At 42.7% G+C, this 24,650-nt stretch overlaps 1 protein-coding gene across 1 annotated transcript in view; it reads left to right on the top strand.

Moving 5' to 3' along the window:
• The window catches only part of LOC122451700 (nascent polypeptide-associated complex subunit alpha-like), a 37,834-nt gene extending 14,039 nt beyond the window's left edge, over positions 1-23,795 (top strand). Inside the window, exon 2 of the mRNA XM_043484620.1 lies at positions 23,321-23,795. Coding sequence (XP_043340555.1) covers positions 23,321-23,689 — 369 coding nt within the window. The 3' untranslated portion in view covers positions 23,690-23,795. The remainder of the gene's footprint in view (positions 1-23,320) is intronic.
• The last annotated feature ends 855 nt before the right edge of the window (positions 23,796-24,650 follow it).

Raw genomic sequence — 24,650 nt, 5'->3', positions numbered from 1 at the left:
TGTTTATAATAGCCAGGACATGGAAGCAACCTAGATGCCCATCAGCAGATGAATGGATAAGGAAGCTGTGGTACATATACACCATGGAATATTACTCAGCCATTAAAAAGAATTCATTTGAATCAGTTCTAATGAGATGGATGAAACTGGAGCCCATCATACAGAGTGAAGTAAGCCAGAAAGATAAAAGAACATTACAGCATACTAACACATATATATGGAATTTAGAAAGATGGTAATGATAACCCTATATGCAAAACAGAAAAAGAGATACAGAAGTACAGAACAGACTTTTGAACTCTGTGGGAGAAGGTGAGGGTGGGATGTTTCAAAAGAACAGCATGTATACTATCTATGGTGAAACAGATCACCAGCCCAGGTGGGATGCATGAGACAAGTGCTCCGGCCTGGTGCACTGGGAAGACCCAGAGGAATCGGGTGGAGAGGGAGGTGGGAGGGGGGATCGGGATTGGGAATACATGTAAATCCATGGCTAGTTCATATCAATGTATGACAAAACCCACTGGAAAAAAAAAATAATAATAAAAAAATAAAAAAAAAAAAAAAAAAAAGAAAAAGCAGAGACATTATTTTGCCAACAAAGGTCCATCTAGTCAAGGCTATGGTTTTTCCAGTGGTTGTGTATGGATGTGACAGTTGGACTGTGAAGAAAGCTGAGCGCCGAAAAATTGATGCTTTTGAACTATGATGTTAGAGAAGACTCTTGAGAGCCCCTTGGACTGCAAGGAGATCCAACCAGTCCATTCTAAAGGAGATCAGTCCTGGGTGTTCATTGGAAGGACTGATGTTGAGGCTGAAACCCCAATACTTTGGCCACTTCATGTGAAGAGTTGACTCATTGGAAAAGACCCTGATGCTTGGAGGGATTAGGGGCAGGAGGAGAAGGGGACGACAGAGGATGAGATGGCTGGCTGGCATCAGCGACTCGATGGGCATGGGTTTGAGTAAACTCCGGGAGTTTGTGATGGACAGGGAGGCCTGGCGTGCTGTGATTCATGGGGTCGCAAAGAGTCGGACACGACTGAGTGACTGAACTGAACTGAGGGATAAAGCCATGCCCCCTGCATTGGAAGCGTGGAGTCTTAACCACTAGACCACCAGGGAGGTACTATACCATTTTATATAAGACACTTAAGCATCTGTAGATTTTGGTATCCACTGGGGGCGTGGGAACAAATTCTCTCCTCCCCATCTCTCCCAGGTTATCAAGGGATGACTGCACAGATAAGAATTCAGAGATGAAAATTTTTTTTTATCATGGATGTATGTTATTTGGTTTCAGAGTAGGAATTAGCTCCTTTACAATAGAGAAAAGGATGTAGTTTTTGCTCTATTTATCTTGCTAGTGAGTTTTCTTAACAGAACAGAAGTACAGAATACAAGAAAGTGGTTTCTAGCTGGTGCCTATGCTTGAACTAGCTGCCCTGTGATCTTCCCCCTGCTTGTATGGCATAAGGCACGCCTTACTTGGGATCATTCCAGGGACTTCCAGAGATAACATACTGATACATGTGAGCAGTCTGACACAGTGTTGGCCACGGAGTGTGTGGGCAATAAGAACCAATTGCTGGGAAGGGCACAAAAAGAGGAGAGGGGCTACCCTCCATTAGACTGGAGAACAGACCTCAAGAGAAGGTATTAATAACACGATCTACCTAAAACGCTTGCTCAGTGGTCCAGCTAAAAATGCTGCTGACTCTTCTTGTGTATCCTGGATTGTATTTCATTCCAGAGGTCTAGGCTAGCTCTGTGTCTCCCTCTTTCTCACTCACATCCACATCTGAATAGTCAGCCAGCAGTCAGTGGTCCAGCCTGAAAAGCAGAAAAATGAGACTGAGTGTTCTCATACTACGTACCTGGCACATTTTCTCTGATGGGCATCACCTGTCTGTATTCCACAAAGTGTGACCTGTGGACTGTGCATCAGAACCCTGAAGGTACTGATTAGAAGGACTGGTCTCCCAGCTGGCATGGCAATCTGGCATCTGTAGTTTTATTAGGCTCCCCCTTGGATCCTGCTTCCTGCTGAAGTTCAAGAGCCTCTGGCCCTGGCTTCTGACCTAGTGGTGCCTCAGATCACTAGAGGGCACCCTGGAACAACATTTTCCCCAAGCTGTGGGCTTTCTGCCAATGGACCAGGGCTGTGGCGCCCTCATAGTTCTGGGCTACAGTTTCCAAGTCCATCCTGGAACCGCAGTTTCCTTTAAGAAACAGTCCAGTTGCCACATCACCAAATATATCGAGCAGGCATTTCCACAATGGCGCTGTAATAAATTCAATTCCTAAAGAAAAGTTTCACTTTGTCATCCTACCTTTATTCATTGAACACAGATTGTGAACAACATTAGGTATTAAAAGGATTGCTAAAAGAAGACATTCTTCCTATTTTCAAGAAAAATGTAGGGAAAGGTTAAAGCATACATATGAAACCATTTGGAAAATATAATTAATTGTAAATTAAGTTTCAAAGTAAGGAAAAATAGAATAAATGACTAAATATGACACAAACAGGTGCCAATATACACGCAAACAAGGAACCCCACCAGTGGCCCTGAGCTGACTGGGGAAATTACACTTCAGGATCTCTGGGAAGGCATCATGGAAAAGGAGAAAGGTGGTCCAGGGCAGCCCCACACAAGCCTTTTCTTTTTAAATATCAATTAATTTATTTATTTGGCTGCCTGGGGTCTTAGTGGTAGCAAGTGAGATCTTTTAGTCGTGGCATTTGAACTCTTAGGTGCAGCATGTGGGATCTAGTTCCCTGACCCAAGGATCAAACGTGGGCTCCCTGCATTAGGAGAATAGAGTCTTAGCCATTAGGCCACCAGGGAAGTCGCAACACATGTCTTTTTAATTCAGGGCTCTTCCCAGTGTCTCAGCAGACACTTAAATAAACATGCAAACACAAATCTGGGGAGGACCATGGGGACTTCTTCTGTCATGTTGGCATAATGCCCATTTATTCACCGAATCCTTGTGGGGCACTGTGATGTGCCAGGCACTGGCCAGCACACTGGGAAGAAAACGGTGGGCAAGACAGGCGCCTTAGTCCTGCCCTCGGGTGTTTACCATACAGCAGGGTGGACAGACAAACGAACACGTAATTACAAAGCAGTGTGTAAGTGATAGGTTTAGTAGAAGGCTTATGGGGCCTCATAGGGGAGAAACCTAACTCCGAGTCACGGTGGTGAAGGAAAGCTTTGTGGAATAGAAATAGTCAATGAAAGAACTTAAAGGATGAGTTAGGAGCAGCAAGGAAAGGCATGCTTGAAAGCTGGGGAAGAGAAGAAGCAGCTATTTAAGGATCTGAAAAGAAATTCAGTAGAATTCAACTGGTGGAACTGGGCAGGGAGGGAAGGGGACGTGTGCTACACAGTATGTATGTTGGGGGGTGGGGGGAGAGCAGGGCAAGCCAAGGCCAGCTCATGAGGAGCCTTCAGGGGGATATGGAGACATTATCCTAAGGGTACTGGAGAGTCATTGAAGGATTATGAGCAAGGGTAGTGCCATGATCAGATCTGTATTTTAGGAGGCTCTGCCTGAGCCAGGATCACTGTTAATAAGTCAATAAAGAATTAGTCTCTGCCTTTAGCTGGACCTCTCCAATTTCCTTCCTCCATCCCCAGTTACCAACTCCCCAGGAAACCCTTTAAAAGCAGAGGTTTCTTTTTAAGGTCAGCTTCACAGGGGAGATAGCAGAGGAGACAGGAATAGCCTGCGAGGTATGGCTGTCATAAGCTAGCCTGGCCTTCTCAGTGTACCCTGTGGTCCTCACGAAAGGCAGTGTCTGGCGAAGTGGAGGCAAGGCCATGTTGGATTGGAAGGGGGAGTGGTCTGAACCCCATTTCCTTGGTTGGATGTCCTAAGCACCACACTTGAACTGGGTAAAAGGCTGTACAGAGGAAACAACAAACTTGAGAATGGTGTAGACAAGTGAAGCAAAATGCACAAAGGGAGGCCTTACCTACCTAGGTGACTGCTGTTTCATTATGCTTGTTATCAGCTTAGGACTTTGGCTTGATCCACATATCAAACCCTTCATCAGCCTTCTCATTCTATCTGCCTGGTAGCCAGGAGGCAGGCGAGAGCCATAAACCTGAACGACTAGGAGAAGCACAACACTGAGGCAGCTGATTGAATTTTCCAATTAAAATCTAGTGCCACGATTGTTTGCCTACAGAATAATCAGAGACGTTTTTCTTTTCTTTCTTTTTTTTTTTTTTTAACCAATACCACTCAGGCCAGCCCCAAAGCAGCCTGTACTATATCTTTATTTCCTAAAATGGAGGTTGTACGGGGACCAGGCCTTCGAGTAATACAAGTTCCTCAGTTCCGGCCTCTGTGACAGGGAGGCTTGACGCCCAGTTTCCTTTCCTTCAGGGTAAGGAAGAGTCTGTGTGCAGGGCCTGGAGCCTCTGGGCACAAAAATAGACTATTCCAGCTGTTTGGATTTTCCTTTCCTGACAGTGGACTTACTCAGGAAGAGGCACTTAAGATTTTTTTTTCTCTGTGTTTTTCAAAAAACACATTTAATGAGAGTGGGCGGGGGAAGGGGAGAAGGGCAAAATTGTTATTGGAAAGAAGACTCGCCCTCTCCTCTTTGCTCCCTAAACAGGCTCAGGTGAGGCCGCCCTTTTGCCCTTAATTGCCTTGTCGGCTTGCACTCTCCCCCCCACTCCTCCCCCATCTCCTCCCTCCCTCCACCCTCTCCCCACCTCCCCCTGCTCCCCTCCCCCCTCCCTCCCCCCCACCTCCCAGACTCCTTTGCTGGGCCCCCACCAAGTCCTAAAAGCACCAGCATCTCTTCCATTGTTATGCTGGTAACTGAGACTTCCCACACAGTGATATGAAGAGACATATGATTCAAGCCTCCCCGTTCCAGAAATATTATTCTAGTCGCAGGAAAAAATAGGGGCCTGCTCTATGTCTGTCACCTGAAATAAACTCCCAGTTCCTTCCCTACTGCTCCCCAGATGCTCGATTCTGGAGATGGTTCCAACTGATTTTGCCACCCACCGCCAAGGTCCCTAACCCCCTCAAGTAGGAGCCAAGGGAGAGGGAGGAGAAAAGGGGGCCTCTGAAGTTGGTCACCTCAGGGCTTGTGAAGCACATGCTCGTCACGTGGAGAAAAAATGTGCCGGCTAACCTCTGTAGCTCCCGCGGGAATCCAGAGTTTGTGTCTCTTTGCAGAGCCCAGAACAGCCTGTCTGTTCTCCTCTCCCTGTTGTGTGCCTGGCGCTTCCCCAATGAGATATCTCCTGGAAAAGCTTTTCCTGTGAGGGGTGGGGAGCTTTTGTTCTCTGAGAAATATGGTGCGGCTAATTAAGAGCATTGTCCTGGGAGGGGGAAGGTTTCAGAGGCTGTTTCCAGCGAGGGTGAGGGCTACCGCCTCGGATCGCTGCCATGATGCTCTTGATCTCTCTTCCCTGCTGGGCGAACCATTTTGAGGGGAGATTAAACTAATGTCCAATAAAATAAAATAGATATTGAAGTGGAATCTCCCTCTCTTAAAAAAAATTTTTTTTCTCTGCGATGAATTGCGTTTCTATTACTAACTTGTTTCCTAGAGGGACCCTCTTACAGTTTGGTTTTTGACCCCTACCCATCAGGCAGCAGCAGTATCAGGTAGAAGCTGGAGGTCCTAGGACTAAAGTCATATTCTGTTTCACTCCTTTTCCTCCAGAGTAAAACATAATACACAACATGCAGCTAAAGTAAAATTTCTAGCAACGATTTGATTTAGCTATTGGTTGTCAGCATAGAAGTAGTTCAACAACTCTAAGCTCTTGATTTGAAAAACAGGGGTAACCTACTTCATGGCATTTGTGGCAACAGGACCACAAAGGTCTTGAAATCTCAGACAGGCTCTGATTGTCCCCATAGCAGCAAACCCAATTAGAATCAAACTTTTTGGAGGCAGCATTCAGCACTTGGTTTGCTTTTCCCGGATTTAGGAATTTATATTCATTAAATGATATAAGTATTTGTTGAGCATTTACTACGTGCTCTGCAGTGTTCTTGTGGCTTGGGATACATTCAGTTCAGTTGCTCAGTTGTGTCCGACTCTTTGCGACCCCATGGACTGCAGCACACCAGGCCTCCCTGTCCATCACCAGCTCCCTGAGTTTACTCAAGCTCAAGTCCATTGAGTCAGTGATGCCATCGAACTATCTCATACTCTGTGGTCCCCTTCTCCTCCTACCTTCTATCTTTCCCAGCATCAGGGTCTTTTCAAATGAGTCAGCACTTTGCATCAGGTGGCAAAAGTATTGGAGTTTCAGCTTCAACATCAGTCCTTCTAATGAATACTCAGGACTGATCTCCTTTAGGATGGACTGGTTGAATCTCCTTGCTGTCCAAGGGACTCTCAAGAGGCTTCTCCAACACCACAGTTTGGGATACATTAGGAAACAAAACAAATACAGATTCTGGCTCTATGGGACTTATATTCTAGGAAGAGAAGATCACGAATAAAAACACAGTAAATACGTTATATATAGAAAGGTGATAAGTGCTTTGGGGGAGAAAGGAAAAGTAGATCAGAGTAAGAGCATCTGGGAGAGTTGAGATAAAGGAAATTGGGGTGGTCATGAGCTAGGTGCTTCCCTCCCCCAGAGTAAAGCGATTAGAGACTCAGTCCCTGTGGACTGAAACTCCAAGATGAGAATAGCAGGACAATTAAGAGGGGAGGCTGGGCCCTGCCCGGACCACATATTTCTCATTCTGGAAGTCAGGAGACCTCCCCAGCCACACAACAGCACAGAAAGTCTTCTTGGAGATCAAACGGGAAGTGACGTCAAGGGATGCTCTACCCATACACATTTTTGGTAGAATTCATCTTGTCTAGGAGATGGGAGTGCATACATGGGAGGATCCTGAGATATACCAAATAGGGACTGTAAAACAGGCAAATCAAGATGATTGGCCAAAGGAAACCTGGAAGAAATGCCCCATAAGAGTAATTCAAACTGCCACGAGGTTGCAACTTGGTGATTCTGTCCCAGAGTCCACCCGTGTGTCTATCCACACTGTACTCTTTTTCCTCCTAATAAACACTTGCTTCACTACTTTCCATCTTTGTAGGAATTCTTTTCTGCAAAGCTGAAGGACCAGGGTCCTTGTCACTGACCACTGGTCTAGTGGCTAGGCTCTGGTGCTCTTACTGCCGTGACCCAGCCTCTATCTCTGGCTGGGAGCCCAAGCCCTGCTTCAAACTCCTGCAGGCTGAGACCACCCAAGATCAGTCAGAGTAACTATGAGGAGGTCACGGAAAAGGCCATGTGAACAAAGACTTGTTGGAGGTGATGGAGTTAGCCATGTGGATGCCTGTGGAGGACAGATGTTTTGAAAGAGAGAACAGCCAATGCACAGGACCTGAGATGAGAATGTGCTAAGAGGAGCAAAGAGGCCACTGTGGCTGGGGAAGCAGAGCATAAGAGGAGAGGGCAGACAGGTGGCAGGGTCTAGGTCAGCAGGGCCCTGAATGCTAAGGTCAGGACTTTGTCTTTTACTGTCAGTGAAAGGGAAGCCACAGGAGGTTTTGGAGCAAAGAAATGAAATGATTTAACTTTAATTTTAAAGACTCACTATAGCTTCTTGATAGAAAAAAAAGACTGTATTAGGGTATCAGAAAAAGTGATGGATCCTAGGTATATGAACACATTTATTTTTCTTAGAAGCATTTTGAAAGTAGATGGAGCCCACAAGATTTGTTGATGGATTGGATGTGAGTTTTGAGAATAAAAGTTAAGGATGATGCCAAGGCTTTTGGCCTGAGCAACTGGAAGGAAGAAATAAGCATCTCTTGAGAAAGAAAAGGCTCCACCAGGGTCACCTGGGGTCCATTTGATCTGAGTAACCTTTTCTGTGGTTCTCATCCAAGTGCAGGAATCAGAATCACATTGTGGCAAGTTTGCCAGTTTCACTTACCAAAGGACCCCAGAAATTTGGCTTCAGTGGATCTGGAGTGGGGTCCCAAAATATGTTCAATGTGCACTTTGGTTGAGAACCACAGAATTGTAAAATAATATTTGGTGGGGTTTTCTGTTTAAAATTCTGGACTTTATGACAATTGAAAGGATTTCTAGAAATTCTCCCACTCTCTGGGATGAACTGCAGGTCCTCCTTTCAAAATTAATTTCGAATGAACTACATCTAACTTACAAAACAGTTAAAGCTACAGAAACATATAGAAACAGTTAAGCATATGGAATAAATGAGATACACTGAAGCAGTGAGATTAAATTCTGATCTTTTTCACTAGAAAACTGGTTATGAGACAGTTCTGTTCTGAATCTATTTAGGTTCCTTTGATACTCTTCTAGTGTGGGCTAAACATCTAGCCAGTGGCCATCCCTCCAGGCAGGGACCAGAAGATAAGAGATGGAAAGGCAAACCCTTAGTGTGAAACAAACAAGAAGAGGGAATTCCCTGGTAGCCCAGTGGTTAGGACACCATGCTTTCACTGCTGTAGGCCTGAGTTTGATTCCTGGTCAGGGAAGATCCCACAAGCCATGCAGTACAGCCCAAGTAAATAAGTGTGTGTGTGTGTGTGTGTGTGTGTGTGTGTGTGTGTATGTGTATGTGTGTGTGCGCTTAGTCATTCAGTTGTGTTCGATTCTCTGCAACCCCATGAACTGTAACCCTCCAGGTTCCTCTGTCCATGGGATTTCCCCGGCAAGTGTACTGGAGTAGGTACCATTCCCTTCTCCCCGGGATCTTCCCAACCCAGGGGTCGAACCCAGGTCTCCTGCATTGCAGGCAAATTCTTTACCGTCAGAGGCACCAGGGAAGCTCCCGATAAATAAATAAATAAAACAAAAAGAGTACCTTTGGGGAAGTTTGGGGGATGGTAAAAAACTAACATGATGGTATCCTCCACTTGGGCACCATGCATAAACATTAATCTAAAGATAAAGCCTACAGATCCAGATTTTAAAAACTCAGGCTCATGGAGGCCAAGTTCACTTGCCTAACTCGACTAACAATTCAGCAATAGGACTGGGCTTCAAAGCAACAAATCAAAGGCCCGCGTTGCTGGTTCCCAGGGTTGTCAGCACTCCTTGTCACAATTGGTTCCACCAAGAATCAGAATCCCTCCCTGAAAGGAAAAGCTGCATAACGAAGCAGTGTTCAGTGGGAACCGGCTATTCAGTCTGACTCCCAGCCGGACCATTCTTTTATCCTGGATCATTTTCTCCAGCTATTCATTTCTGGGCGGTGGTGGTGGGAACATTGATGACAAAATGGCACCTTCTTACTCCATTCGGCTGCTCCCTGTGAGTCTGACTCACACCTGCTGACGGAAACGAGCCTCAGCTTCTTCATTCCCTGCAGAGCCGGAGGTGGATTTTTAACTTGCCCTGGCCCTCCCCATCTTCATGAAGACTGTCAGCTTAGCTCTGATTTAAAAACAAAAAGAAAGAAACAAAGCAACTCCACAAACCTTTATTACTCAGCGGGTCACTAGAGGCAGAGCTCCCCAGGCTCACGTGGAGGGCCCAGGGCTGGCAGCTGAAAAGCCAGCTTTTGACTTGTAAAGCAGCAGCTAAATTGGCCACAGAGCCTCTTAGGCCAGAGGACCAAGGGCTTCTCTTTGTGTTCAACCTTTATGCTGAAAATATTCTTTTCACCAGGTGGAATGTCCACTTGATGACGTTTATTTGAAGGATATTTAGAGGGCTGCTTTTGTTGAAATCAACCATTTATTTGACCTGAAAAATAATGCTCACATCTGAACAGAGTATAGACTTCCCTGTTGACTCAGATGCCCGAAATGCAGGAGATGAGGGTTTGATACCTGGGTTGGGAAGATCCCCTGGAAGAGGGCATGGCAACACACTGCAGTATTCTTGCCTGGAGAATTCCATGGACAGAGGGGCCTGGCAGGCTACCGTCCATGGGGTCACAAAGAGTTGGACACAATTGAGCATCTAACACTAACAACAAAGCGTATACAACAAACAAAAGTAATGTGCTGTTTTATTATTACTAATAGGCTCTGAATGTGAGTAGCTGTCTCCTTTACCCATTAATGACAATAGACTGATCCTCTTTCCTATGCTTCTCTTCATCCCAGACATTCTGTAGGACGGACATTTGCAAGATGGCTGGACTTGGAGTCAGGGTTGTTTAGGGAGCAAATGTGAATAGTTACATGTTATTTAAAACCCTAACCTTATTTTCCTGTGTACCTTGCTCTGTGACACTGAAACAGAGACTCTTTGGCCCAGGGATCTACGGGATCTATTTAGATGTAGCCGATCTTGGGAAATTTTTCTCTGGAAGCAGGACTCAGGTTACTTTCCCACTGGGTTGAAAGCTTTGACCTTTACTTGCACATTCATTAAGTGGCTAGTGAATGCGCTTTTTTGCCTTTCTCATAGAGTTGCTTTGGGATATTGGGAAAGGGGGAACAATTCAAGAGCAAATTGCTCTGATTAACATTGTATTTATAGTTCAGTCTATCAAGGTCATTTCCCTAGATGCCAGCCTTCCTTTATGAAGACAAAAATACTGTGTCAGTGCCTCCCTATCCCTAGAAGAGGCAGGAGGCCAATGAGGAAGACAATGAGTGATAATGAGTGGGATGCACATTTATCTATCTATGTATGTATATACATACACAGGCTTCCCAAGTGGCGCTCGTGGTGAAGAACCCAGCTGCCAATGAAGGAGATGTAAGAAATGCAGGTTGAATCCCTGGGTGGGGAAGATCCCCTGGAGGAGGGCATGGCAACCCACTCCAGTATTCTTGCCTGGAGAATCCCATGGACAGAGGAGCCTGGCAGGCTACAGTCCCTAAGGTTGCACAGAGTTGGACACAGCACACATGCATGCATACACACAGACACATATTTGGCAGCTTGGTGCTATGCATGTCTGATGTAGTTTTTTCTCTTACTCTGATACTTGTCTTAGGCTCCTCAGTTCCCTTTTTGACTGTTTCTTTGCAAAAAAAAAAAAAACCCTCCTTTGTTAAATAATTTTATTCTGCTTTATCTCTCCTCTGATCAAAGCCTCTGGTGGTGGTACTTTTGTATTAAAAACTGAACTTTTTTTGGCTTTGCTGGGTCTTCACTGCTGCACAGGGGCTTTCTCTAGTTTCAGTGGGTGGGCTTCTCATTGCAGTGGCTTCTCTTGTTGCGGAGAAGCTCAAGGGTTCTGGAGCACAGACTCAGGAGTTGTGATGCCCAGGCTTAGTTGCTCCAAGGCCTGTGGGATCTTCCCGGACCAACGATTGAACCTGTGTCCACTGCCTTGGCAGGCAGACCACTGGACCACCAGGTAAGTCCAAAACCTGACTTTTAAATCACAGAAGTTTGTGAAGTCTATACTAAAGTCTAGCTTTTATGGGAGGGAAGGGAAAGCACCCTAAGAACACAGCCCCTCCCCTTGAGCAGGATGAGAGAGATGACAGGTGTCTGTGACACTGGCAAAATGGAAGGCCCAGTAGTCTTAAATGACTGGAAAACATGAAACAGTTACCTTAATGTTTCCTTGCTTTTAACAGTCACATTTATGTAAAGAAGACATTACCTCAGAGTCAGTCATGACGCCTTCGAGAACCTTGAGGTGTCCTGTTTGATTCAGACCTCCCTCCTCCAGGGAGAATAATTCCCTGAGCGCTTGGGTAGAAATAGAATGACCTCATTTCCAAAAAGCTCCAAGTGACCAGTGACAGTATTGGTGTAATTTGTATGCATGGTGCTTAGCTTATTTATTAATCACTTTTGGGTTAAGATTAAGAATTTTGATGACAAAGCTTAGACACAAACATTTCCTTCATTTATTCATTTCACAAATATTTAGTGAGTAGCTCTATGGAGATAAATAGTACAGTACCTGCCTTCAAAAGTAATAACAAGTTTTCCCTGGTGGCTCAGCAGTATAGAATCTGCCTGCCAATGCAGGAGACAAGAGTTCCATCCCTGATCCAGGAAGATCCCACATGCCACAGAGCAACTAAGTCTGTGTGCCACAACTACTGAGCCTGTGCTCTAGAACCTGGGAGCCACAGCCACTGAAGCCCGCGTACCCGAAAGCCCGTGCTCTGCAATAGGGAAGCCATCACAATGAGAAGCCCGCAAATGGCAACTAGAGAGTAGTCCCCACTTGCCACAACTAGAGAAAAGCCCTCGCAGCAATGAAGACCCAGCACAGCCAGAAGTAAAAAATAAATATAATTATATTTAAAAAATAGTAACAGCTCTCTTTTGAGTGCTTACTATATGCCAAGCACCATGTGACATGCTTTCCTTAGTTTTTCTCATTTGATCTTAACAGCAACTCTATAAGTACTTTATCGCCTCCATTTTGCAGATGACAAAACTAAGGCATAGTTTTCTATAAAAACATAGTCATCGAATGTCACAAAATTAGGACATTGCACAGTCTGATTCTGAATCCAGGCAATCTTGCTCCAGAGCCCAGATTCTTAACCAGTGTACTTAATGGTCATGGTCTTAAGTGCCTTGAGTCTAAAGAGAGAAATCAGACAAATGTTCTATGACTGAAGGAAATGAAGGAAATCAGAAAGTATTTAGGAGATATGTTGGCTCAAGCTACCCATCACTATGATATACATTTTTAGCCAAATTTCTGACTTTGCATGAGACTCAAAAGCCTGCCTGGGAAAGTACTTCAGCCTAATCCACAATAGGTAGAAACATACCTCTAAGTATGTGGAGGAAAATACATATAAGTTAGTGGAGGAGAGATGTCCAAACGGAGGAGTTACTTAAATTGATACAAAGAACAGACAGTGAGAAGGTTGGCTTAAAACTCGACATTCAGAAAACTAAGATCATGGCATCTGGTCCCATCACTTCATGGCAAATAGATGGGGAAACAATGGAAACAGTGACAGACTTTATTTTTTCGGGTTACTGCAGCCATGAAATTAAAAGATGCTTGCACCTTGGAAGAAAAACTGAGACCAACCTAGACAGCATATTAGAAAGCAGAGACATTACTTTGCCAACAAAAATCTGTCTAGTCAAAGCTATGGTTTTTCCAGTAGTCGTGTTTGGATGTGAGAGTTGGACTATAAAGAAAGCTGAGCGCCAAAGAATTGATGCTTTTGAACTGTGGTGCAGGAGAAGACACTTGAGAGTCCCTTGGACTGCAAAGAGATCTAACCAGTCCATCCTAAAGGAAATCAGTCCTGAATATTGATTGGAAGGACTGATGCTGAAGCTGAAACTCCAATAATTTGGCCACCTGATGCGAAGAACTGACTCATTTGAAAAGACCCTGATGCTGGGAGGATTGGGGGCAGGAGGAGAAGGGGATGACAGAGGATGAGATGGTTGGATGACATCACCGACTCAATGGACATGAGTTTGAGCAAGCTCTGGGAGTTGGTGATGGACAGGGAAGCTTGGTATGTTGCAGTCCATGGGGTCGCAGAGTCAGACACAACTGAGTGACTGAACTGAACTGAACTGAAGGACAGATTGCTAGCAGAGAATTCAGCATCCATTCATTGAGATCAGACAGGAGACTGTGTCAATGGAGAGGACACAAAGGAGAGAGAGCTTTTGTGGTCAGATGGCTAGGTCACAAGAGGTCACACATGCCATGCCAGAAAGTTAGGGTTTTATCTTGAAAATTTTGTACTTTAGAAAAATCACTTTGGCTTCAGGATAAAGAATGGATTAGAAAAGGACAAGACTGGAGGCAACCAAGACAGTCAGGAGATGCTGGTGGTAATCCTGGTTAGAGGAGACAGGCTTAGCTTAGACAGTGGTGGAGGAAATGAAAATAAGTGAGTTGATTTCAGAGATAGTCAAAGGTGTGACCATCGGTTTTGACTGGAAATGGGGTACAGGTTGAGAAATGAAAAGGACAGGGCTCCAAGGGAAAGTCAGGAGCTTTTAAGAAGTATAGCTAGAGAGGTAGAAAGACAGTCCAGCAAAGCAAAGAAAGCAGTTCAAGAGATGGTGAACAATAGTATCAAACCCTGAGAGGGGAGGAAATGAATGGAGTGAGCAGTGTCCTAGGATTTTACAGTAAGGAGATCACTGGTGTCCTTAGTAATGCATCTTGAGAAAAACGTTGATGGCATGAACTGAGATGTGGTGAGGGTGAGGAATGTGTGGGAGGTAAAGAATGAGGGACACCAGGCATAGACAACTCCTTAAGACAAGTGGCTGAAAAGGGGAAAAAGAGAAAGAGCAGAGACCATGGGAGGATGCTTGTTTTGTTTTTATTAAGCTAAGACAAGCATTTTTATATATTGATGAAAGGATTTCACTGGGGATGGAAAGGTGGGCAGTGAAGAGAGAAGGAAACAATAGATTCCTGAGAAAGTGGGAGGGTTTGGGATGCAAAGGACAGGCAGGGGTTTCAGCTGCAGAGAGGAGGAGAAAGACTTCCATTGTAACCACAGAGGAGGAGGACGGGATGTGTCTGGTGGGAGCCAGGCTGCAGGATGGTGGTAGGAATCTGAGGTGGTTGTCTAGGGTGGCTTCTACTTTCCCTGTCAGTGGCTGCGGAGTCACTTGCTGAGAGTGAAGGGGAAGTGACATGTGTGGGTGGGAAGGATGGCTGCAGATTTGCTGAGAAAGAATATGTGAGAGCTACTTTGGAGAATGGAAGGGAATGTGCTATAAGGGTTTCAGCTGAGTCTGGAGTGAAGTCAGAGAACCTCTCCCACTGTTACGTCTGCTTTCAGCCAAATTGTCTGCTTCGTGTGAGATGGAGGAGCTTGCCTGGGAAAGTGTTTTATCCTGCTCCAGAAACAAGTTTGAAACATAGGTGGATATGTCAGCTACTTAACTGGACTTAAAATAAATAAATATTTCTTGGAACCAATATTCACTAATAATTCATTTTAGGTGCTGTACTTTACTGTGGATATGCAGACTCTACAAATCTCATCTTTTCATTAGATTCTAATATCACACATTGGAATAATTGGTGTAAGGAGGTGATATTGCCTGATAGTTAAAACAGTTTCTGGAGTCAGTCAAACTTGAGGTTCAGTCCTGATTAGGCTACCTACCAGCTACATGACCTAAAGCAAGATAACTTTTTGTCAGAAAATGGGGATAATATGAACACTCATCTCATAGGGTTATTAAAGGAGATAATGCATTTGCTAGAATAATATTTTTGATATATTAACTTAAAGTTATTAGCAAATTCCCTTCCTTGTGGTCTACTTCTTGAAAGTAGAGTGGGGCAGGGAGGACAAGAGAGAAAAAGGAGAAAACGTGTCTCCCTTTTGGGGAGCCCCCTAGTCCATTAAGGAGGCTTCCCCAGTGGCTCAACAGTAAAGAATCTGCGTCCAATGCAGGAACCGAAAGAGACACCAGTTTGATCCCTGGGTGGGGAAGATCTCCTGGAGAAGGATATGGCAACCCACTCCAGTACTCTTGCCTGGAGAATCCCATGGACAGAGGAGCCTGGCGGGCTACAGTCTGTAGGGTGGAAAAGAGTTGGACATGACTGAAGCGACTTAGCATGCACATACACAAACCCATTAAGAAGATTATGCCAGTCAATCAATACATCTGAATTCAATAGGAAGAGACGTGTTGTCTCTGGGCAGTTGATTTTCCCTAAAGAGCAGAAAAGATTCCCTCCTTCCTGGAGAGAAAGAAAAGGAGCTGAGGCTGTGCCCTGGTGATCCAGTGGTTAGGACTTGGTGCTTTCACTGCCGTGCCCTTGATTGGGAATCTTAGTTACCACCAGCCCTGTGTCCATGGTCAAAAAATAAGAGTGGAGAGAGGAGGGTGTGTGTCTGTGTGTGTGTGTGCGCTCATGATCTATTGTTCTGTTAACAATTTACCCCCACACTTAGCATCAAAGGAAACAAACATTGATTATTTCAGTTTCTGAGTGTTAGGAATCTGGGAGTGGCCTGTGTGTGTGCCAAGTCAAATCGGTCGAGTCCAACTCTTTGCCACCCCATGGACTGCAGCCCCCCAGGCTCCTCTGTCCATGGGATTCTCCAGGCAAGAATACTGGCATGGGCTGCCATACCCACCTCCAGGGGATCTTCCTGACCCAGGGATGGAACCCACTGGGAGTGGCTCAACTTGGTGCTTTTCTGCTCAGGTTCTCGATTGCAGTGAAGCAACTGGCTGGGGTGCCATCATCTGAAGACTTGATTGGAACTGGAGAATATAATACTTTCAAGTTCATTTAGATGGCTGTTAGCATGAAGCCTCCATTTTTCACCATATGAGGCTTTCCATCAGGACGCTCAAGACAGGGCAGCTAGCTTCTCCCAGAATGAGTGATCCGAAAAAGAGAAGAGAGAGACCAGAACAGAAGTCACAGTGTCTTTTATTACTTAATCTTGGAAGTGTCATAGGATCACTTCTGCCCTCTTACATAGATCAACCCTGATGCCCTGTGGGAGAGGAACTGTATGAGCATGTGACTACTAAACAATGAGGACCACTGGGGGTTATTTCAGAGTCTGGCTATCAGAGACACTGTTGGGGCTTTGTTGGAGCAGCCAGGCGTGAGTGGGAGCAGACCACCTGACTTCCCTGAAATTGTGATCCACATTGGTGGTTCTGCCAGCTCAACTTCCCTTTGGCATCATTTGAGGACCTTGCTTCTACTGCAGACTTCCCCTTATTTTACAGTGCCTTCCGGCAACAGTGATGGCCACCGTGCTCTGACACTTGGCTCCATCCTGCTCACCCTGTGTACGTGACCCCTCACCTTGCAGTGAACCCCAAGGAAGGAGGCCTGGATTTATTCATGGGTGGATACTCAGGAAACTCCCTTGTGACCCAGGATAGTCGTTAAACACACTCCAACTTCATCATAATGGCTGATCTTACTAGATGCTTACTTATCAGACACTATGGACTCTTTCTGATGAGGAAATTAAGGCCAGAGAAGTTAAGTAACTTGGTGAAGGTAATAGGGAACAGGTAGTGAAATCAAGATTTGAATGCTCTAAACCTGGTTCTAAATCCATGATCTCAACTCTGATTCTGTATATTCAGGACAGAGCCCAGCGTTAGTGAGTATTCAATAAATGTTGATTATAATTATTATTTTTTCTCATGGGAGTAAAAAGTAAATTTCTACATTCAAGAAGCTAAAATGTTACTCAGTCATTAATTAAGAATAAAATAATGGCATTTGCAGCAACATCGATGGACCTAGAGATTGTCATACTGAGTGAAGTAAGTCAGGTAAAGACAAATATGCATCACTTATATGCAGAATCTACAAAAAAGAGTACATATGAACTTATTTACAAAAAAGAAGTAGAATCACAGATATAGAAAATAAACTTATGGTTACCAGGGGGTAAGGGCAGGAAAGGGATAAATTGGGAGATTGGGACTGACATATGGGCACTACTGTATATAAAATAGATAACTAATAAGGACTTACTGTATAGCACAGGGAACTCTACTCAATATTTCTATAATGACCTAGATGGGAAAAGAACCTAAAAAAAGGGTGGACATATTGTATATGTATAACTGATTCACTTTGCCGTACACTGGAAACTAACACATCATTGTAAATCTACACTCTAATAAATTTTTTCTAATTAAAAAAAAAAGAAGCTAAAGAGTTGGTGTAGTCATTTTAAAAGGTAAACTTTATGTTTTTGTTACTTTTTTGTTACTCTCATTGACAACCCAACAAAGCTTATACAAAGTCATATTTACCAAATAGCCATTTTGACTGAAGTGCCTGCAGAATTGCTCAGCAGTGGGTCTAGACTGGCTATGACTATGAAGTGTTTTCCCTTGTTTATACAGTTTTAATAACCCAAAGTCAGTCTTTCAAACATCAGTGTCAAGAGCTGCCAATCCTTCTTGACTCAACTGTAATTCACACTGCTGCCTTCCTTGAGGGGACTGGAAGGAGCACAGATTCTTCAGGGTTGAATTTAGCCTCCAACACCAAATCTGAGATGTGTGATCCTGGGCAAGGTACTTAATGCTGCTGAGTTGCTGTGTACTCCTTTGTAAAATAGAACTGTTAGAAGGATCAAATGAGATAAGATGTGTGAAGCACTTAGCACAGTGCTTATCACCCAAGTAGGAGATCCACAGTTAAATGCCATCTTCCCTTTCCTTCTCCCAACGGGGCTTAATAAATCTCGTCATTGTGGTCCCCAGTCATTCTAATTATGCCAGTTTATCAGATGATATTCAAATGCATGAGTGCCTGGTGACATCTCTATTTTTGTATTTTGTTTATAGACAAGTCTAATTTCCCTCAATATTTCCTTGAGAGCAGGCTATTTCTTATTCATATTTATATTTTTGTTCCCTGTTAGGGCCTAGCAAAATGACTGGGACATAGTAGAGTTTAATACATTATCTGCTGACCTCAATTGAAATCAGAGTATTTGGGAAGGATTGGAACTAAAATAAAATAGGAAATGCTTGCAGTAAAATAAGTAAATGGGTTTGGGGAGGGGGGAAACTCATATTTTGAGGAAACAAATCATGTGCACCACATAGATTTTTATATTATGTTTCATTCAATACCCTCCAAGGACATCTTCAAATTCAATTAAATAACCTTTCAAAACTTTAAAGAGATAATGGTGGCAGAAATAGAGATTCATCTTTTGAAAATATTTAATATTTTATTTCATGTGTGTGAATGATATGAACACCTAGTACTAGAGAAATTATACCATTAATCATCTTAATGATTTAACTGGTTTCCCAGAGTGTTTCAGTTCTATTATTACTTAAAAAGTGAGTTCTTGGAGAGAAAAAAGGATTTGCTCTAGAGGAAGTCATTTTATATTCTCCATTCCACTAATTGGACAATTGTTAATAGATCCCTGATGGATCCCTGATAATATAAGCGAGACCATGGTCCCAAGGCATTTTATTTTCCTTTCCCTATTATCTAGTCACATCTGAATGGCAAAATAGCAACCCTGGACCAACTGTATCAACTGGATGATTCCTCCCTGTTCACTTCTGTTGCTTGGCAGCCTGGAGTTGCTGCTTCCAGTTTGAGTGTGCAGGGCTGTGGCTGTTTCTTAGCTTCCCGCTTAAAAGTAGGTGTTTCATTCAATTGTACATGTCCTGCCAGAGAAATGCCTGCTTGGAGTTACTGTTTCTTGTATATCTCCCATTTATACAGGAAGTATAGATGTTATTAAACTTCTGTTTAGTTTTTCTTTTCTTTGGAAAAGAAAAGAAATGCCTCGTCATGGCACAGCTCTTGCAAGGTGAGGGGGTGGGATTAAGGGTGGGGGTTTCTCTTAGAGCAGAATTTATTCAGCCACTTGCCATGTTATGGAGATGAACTGACTCTTTTAAGGTGCTAAGACAGGGTGGGTTCAATAGCACAGTTACCTTTCTCTTCAGGTTGTATTGCTGAGCTGGGTCCACGGTTCCAGTCTCCTCCCTGCCTCATCGTGATTTTCTCCTTTCAGGGGTCCCCCTGGCCACCTTTACAGCCCAGCATCTGTTGAAGGGAGGTGGGATTAAGATAGGTCTCAGGGTATGGCTGAGGAGGTCTGTCAATGCACATTACTTGGCAATAATTTTTTTAAGTGAAAAGTTTATTGGTTTGTTTTTAAGCAGAATCAAAATGTTCCCATATCAAAACAGCCACTTCAAGGCAGCCACATCAAGATGTTCCTGGCATCAAAATGACTGTGTCAAAGCTGTGTGTCAGCAAATTGACTGTAATAAAACAGCCTGTATCGAAATGGCTGTATCCTGCATTGGCACAGGACTTGCCATCAAAGGCACACTTTTTTGAATGTCAGTGCTGTTTATAGTAAGATAAGATGAAAAGTTGGGTCTCTTTCCACTGATGCTCCTACTTTCAGCAGGGAGCTGGACTTAACCAAAGAAACCGGATGACAAAGAGGCACGGCTCTTTATTTCTAGCTATCCCTGTCTCCTGCAGTAAGGAATTAGGCACAGATTAACAAAGATGATCCAGCTTTTACCATGGAAATTGTGAAACTCCCGTACTAATTTTATAATCATGCCTTTACACTTTGTTCTCATCACAAAGATCTTTTGGAATTATCCACCAAGAAGCAACCAACAAATTCATGCCAACATGAAGGCAGCCTGGAGTCACTTGTTAACTGCCTAGTCCTACTGTGTTCAGTCACAGCCTTGGAAGAACCAGAGCACATGCAAATACCTCTTCAGACACCCAAGTAGGTTACAAAAACTTTTCTGGAAGGTTTGATGTTAGAAACCTTTCTTGACCTCTACCTACAGGCTAAGAAAACGTACAGGTTGAGCAGAATCTTACACTGGTGTATGCAGCATATAGTGGACATGGGTCTGTCCCTGGCTTAATTGTCCCATCTTTTCTTTGACCTCAAAGTACGATTTTTTTTTTTTTTTGCCGTTAGCTTGCCTCGTGGACCACTCTTGCTCAGTCCTTTTCTGCCTCTCATTTCTCTGTACAGCCTCTAAGTGTTGGAATGCCTCAGTGCTCAGGCCTGTGTCCTGTTCTCCAGGAATAACTCTCTTTCTTGGAGAGCTCATCCAATCCTGTAACTTTAAATGGTGTCTGTGTGCTGAATGACTCCAAATAGGTATTTCCAGCCCTAACATTTCCCAGAACTCCAGATTCGTAGATCTGATATCACCATCTGAATATTCAAGGGGCATCTTAAATGTGTAGATACAAAATGGAATACTAGATTTCTGAACCTAAACCTGTTCTTCATCTTATTGTCCAAATGAACTACATAGTTGTCCAAGCTACAAACATAGAAATTATCCCTCATGTTCTCTCTGTCTTTGAATATTATGTAATATCAACCAGGGCTACTATAGTTGTACCGCCAAACTTATCTGGACTACCTCTTTCGTTTCTTTCCACTGCTACAACCCCAGCCTAAACCCCCATCATCTCTACCTGGCTACAACGGCCTCCTAACTGACCTCCCCATTTCTTTGCATGACTGGTTCCTTCTCATCTCTTAGGTCTCAGATAACAGGTCAAAGCTCAAAGAGGACTTCCCAAACTACTCTTCCCCACTGCTTGTTCTCTATCAACTTGCCATGCTGACCTTCTTCTTAGAACTCACCACAGTGTATGATTATCTATTTGCTTCCTATTGACTGTGTTCCCTGCTAGAAAATAAGCTCCAATGGAGCAGGGAGTTCAACTCTTTTCTTTGCCTCTCAGTGCCCAGGGTTCACCACACTGCCTGACCCACAGTAGGCTCTTGACAAATATTTGCTGGAAACAATGAATTCAAGTCTTTCCAAAAGAAAAAAAATCTTTTTGGGATTCCAGAAGCTACGGAACCATCAATATTTGTTCTGTTGCTCTTCAGAAATATTCCATTCCAATTAGCCACATATGCAGTATCAAGGGCTTCCCATGTAGTGCTAGTGGTAAAGAACGTGCCTCCTAATGCAAGAGATGTAAGAGATGCAGTTGCGATTCCTGGGTAGGGAAGATCCCCTGGAGGAGGGCATGGCAACCCACTCCAGTATTCTTGCCTGGAGAATCCCATGGACAGAGGAACCTGGCGGGGTACGGTCTATGAGGTCATGAAGAGTCAGACATGACTGAAGTGACTTAGCACACACACCACACATGTATCAAACATGAGGAATGGGGTTGTAGAGGGTTGGACACAACTGAGTGACTTTTACTCACTGTGTTGATTGAGATCACTATTATTAAGTGGTTAGTTTTCATTGTATCAAATTCTTTTTTTTTTCTTTTTTTTTTGTATCAAATTCTTAAAATACCATGTGCACATGATATTTTGTGGATTTTTTAAATGTAATTGGTCAAATTTGAATTTCCTTGATTTATGAAAATGTTCATTAATTTGTTTCACAAATATTTATTATATGTATATTATGTGTCAAATACTATTCTAGATTCTGAGGATACAGCAGTCAAAACAAATCCCTGCCTTGATAGAGCATCTTGGTGATATCCTTAGGATTTAATAATGGTCTCAGAATATGAATAGGTCTTTAGTGATGTTCCACAATACCTACAAAAGTGAATTATTCTTGTCTAATTGTCGTTTCATGCCTAGGGTCAAAGCTTTGATAGACCACTTTTAATCAATGATAAAAAACAAATTTGACCTCCTTACTGCTTTGGATCATATTTCATTGAAAAATTATCTTTTAGTCTTTTTTTTATTATTGTTTTTGTCTATATGAAATATTCATTCATAATAAAAATGAAACCTAAAAAAAAAAAAAAAGAGGATTCTGTCTACAGGAGGAGAAACTAATTTAATACAGAAGACAGAGAGTTCTATTCTAAACATGTGAAGTCTCAGTTGACTTCGGGACAGCCAGACTGAGCCAGGATCAGCTAGAACTGAAGGGAGAGATCTGAGATAAAGGTACAGCACTGAAATTCATCTCCATAATCGGCGTAGTTGAAACATTGAGGATGTGTCAGATCACCTAGGAAAACATGAAGAGTGAAAAGAGTGCTGGTCAAGGGAGATTCCAAGGAGAAGATAAATAAGCCAAAAAAGAAGGTAGAGAAGGAATGTTCAGAGACAAATGAGAGAATGGGTGAGTGTAATTAAAATAAAGACTAACTTTTAAGAAGGAATGGATTGTTATATGTCACAGATGCCTTGCAATATAGGACTTTCAATGTATCTGCCTGGATGTCATCTTGAGAGCTGTGGTCATAGAGCAGTAATAGGTTGAAGACTGTGTAGGAAGGCAACCCCGTTGGATATCCAGGAAGGATATTCAAGCCAAACAAGGATAGCAGCAGACGGGAAAAGTTATTGGCTTGTCTCACATGTAAATACAGATACACAAACACTAAATAAAACATTTACAGTTCATTAAAAATACAATATAATTAAGAAGGGTTTACCCCAGAAATGGAACGATACTTTATTTTTGGAAATCTGTTAACGTAACTCACCACCTTATCAAATGAAGGGAAAAAACTAAATGACCACCACGATAAATACAAAAAGAAATATTTAGTAAAACTTAACACTCACTTTATGATTTTAAAACATCCTTCTTAGAGAACTAGAAATAGATCACAGAATTACTAATATGAAAAACTTTTAGCAAACATCACAGTTAATGGTGAAATAATGGAAACATCCTCTTTAAAGTCAGAAACAAGACAAAACTATTGTGTTTATTCCACAGTGTCCTGGAGGATCTAACCAATGTAGTAAGACAAGGTAGGGAAATGGGGGTTTGGAAAGAAAGAAACAAAATACTCATTATATGAAAATAATACGATTATCAACAGAGAACATTCAAGACAATCTTTGACATGTAATCGGTACTTAGCAGGAAGTTTTTCAAGTCTGATAAACACAAAATCAATGTTCAAAAATGGATAGTGTTTCTACCGAAAATCTAAGAATATCCTTTTTGTCATCACAAAACCAGATGTGTACAAGAGCCCAGCTTCAGATACCTACATTGTTTTTGGGGAAGCCAAGATTGAGGATTTATCTCAGCAAGCACAGTTAGCAGCTGCTGAGAAATTCAAAGTTCAAGGTGAAGCTGTCTCAAACATCCAAGAAAACACACAGACTCCAACTGTACAAGAGGAGAGTGAAGAGGAAGAGGTTGATGAAACAGGTGTGGAAGTTAAGGACATAGAATTGGTCATGTCACAAGCAAACGTGTCTAGAGCAAAGGCAGTCCGAGCCCTGAAGAACAACAGCAATGACATCGTAAATGCTATTATGGAATTAACAATGTAACCATCTGAAAAGAGGACCTTTTTTTGGTGTTTCAAAAGAGTAACTGCAGCTGGGTTTGAAATTTGTACTGTTTCTATCATTAATAAAGTTATGGCTTCTTGTTGGAAAAAAAAAAAAATGGATAGTGTTTCTATATATAAGCAATAACCAATTAGAAAACAGAGTAATAATAATACCTAAATTATAGTGGCAAGAGAAGCCATATGTATTAAAAAATAAATCTAACCAAAAAATCTAATACCTATATAAACAAATGATAAAACTTTACTGATAGACATAAAATAGAAGAGAAATAGCACTTTTTTTTTTTTTTTTGGCTGCATGGCTTGCCAAATTCTACCCCCTACAGAGGAAGCATGGAGTCTTAACCACTGGACCGCCAGAGCCCCAGAAATAGCATATTCCTGAAAGGAAAACTCAATATTATAAAGAGGCAATCCTTAATCTATAAATTTTGTTAAATTTACAGTCAGAATCCCAACCAGGTGTTGTGTGGAATGTGACCAGTTGATTTAAAAATGTATACGGGATACTTCAGGGCCAAGAATAGGCAGGATAATTTTGAAGAAGAAAAATAAGGAGAGGAAATGAACACAATGTAGTACTAGAGCATAAATAAATAAATGGACCAGTAGAATAGGACAGAGAGCCATACATATGAGAAATTGACATATGATAGAAATGAAAGTGCAAAGTAATAAGGAAAACCTGGACTATTCGATAACTGGTGCAGGGTCAATTAGTTATCCATATAAGGAAAAAATTAGATCCTCCCCACTGTACGCATAAATAAATATCAATTAAAGACTTCAATGTGAAAGGCAAAATAATAAAGGTTTCAGAAGCTAATAGAGCAGAATATATTCAGTACTTCCAAGTAGGGAAGAATTTTTTAAGACAGAAGAAACTTAAACCATAAACAAACAAGATAAATTAAAATTTCTATGGAGAAAGTTATCAT

Source organism: Cervus canadensis, chromosome 13, assembly GCF_019320065.1.
Source record: "Cervus canadensis isolate Bull #8, Minnesota chromosome 13, ASM1932006v1, whole genome shotgun sequence".
Lineage (NCBI taxonomy): Eukaryota > Metazoa > Chordata > Mammalia > Artiodactyla > Cervidae > Cervus > Cervus canadensis.
Note: the sequence above shows the minus strand (reverse complement) of the source record. Positions and strands in the feature narration are given on the sequence as shown.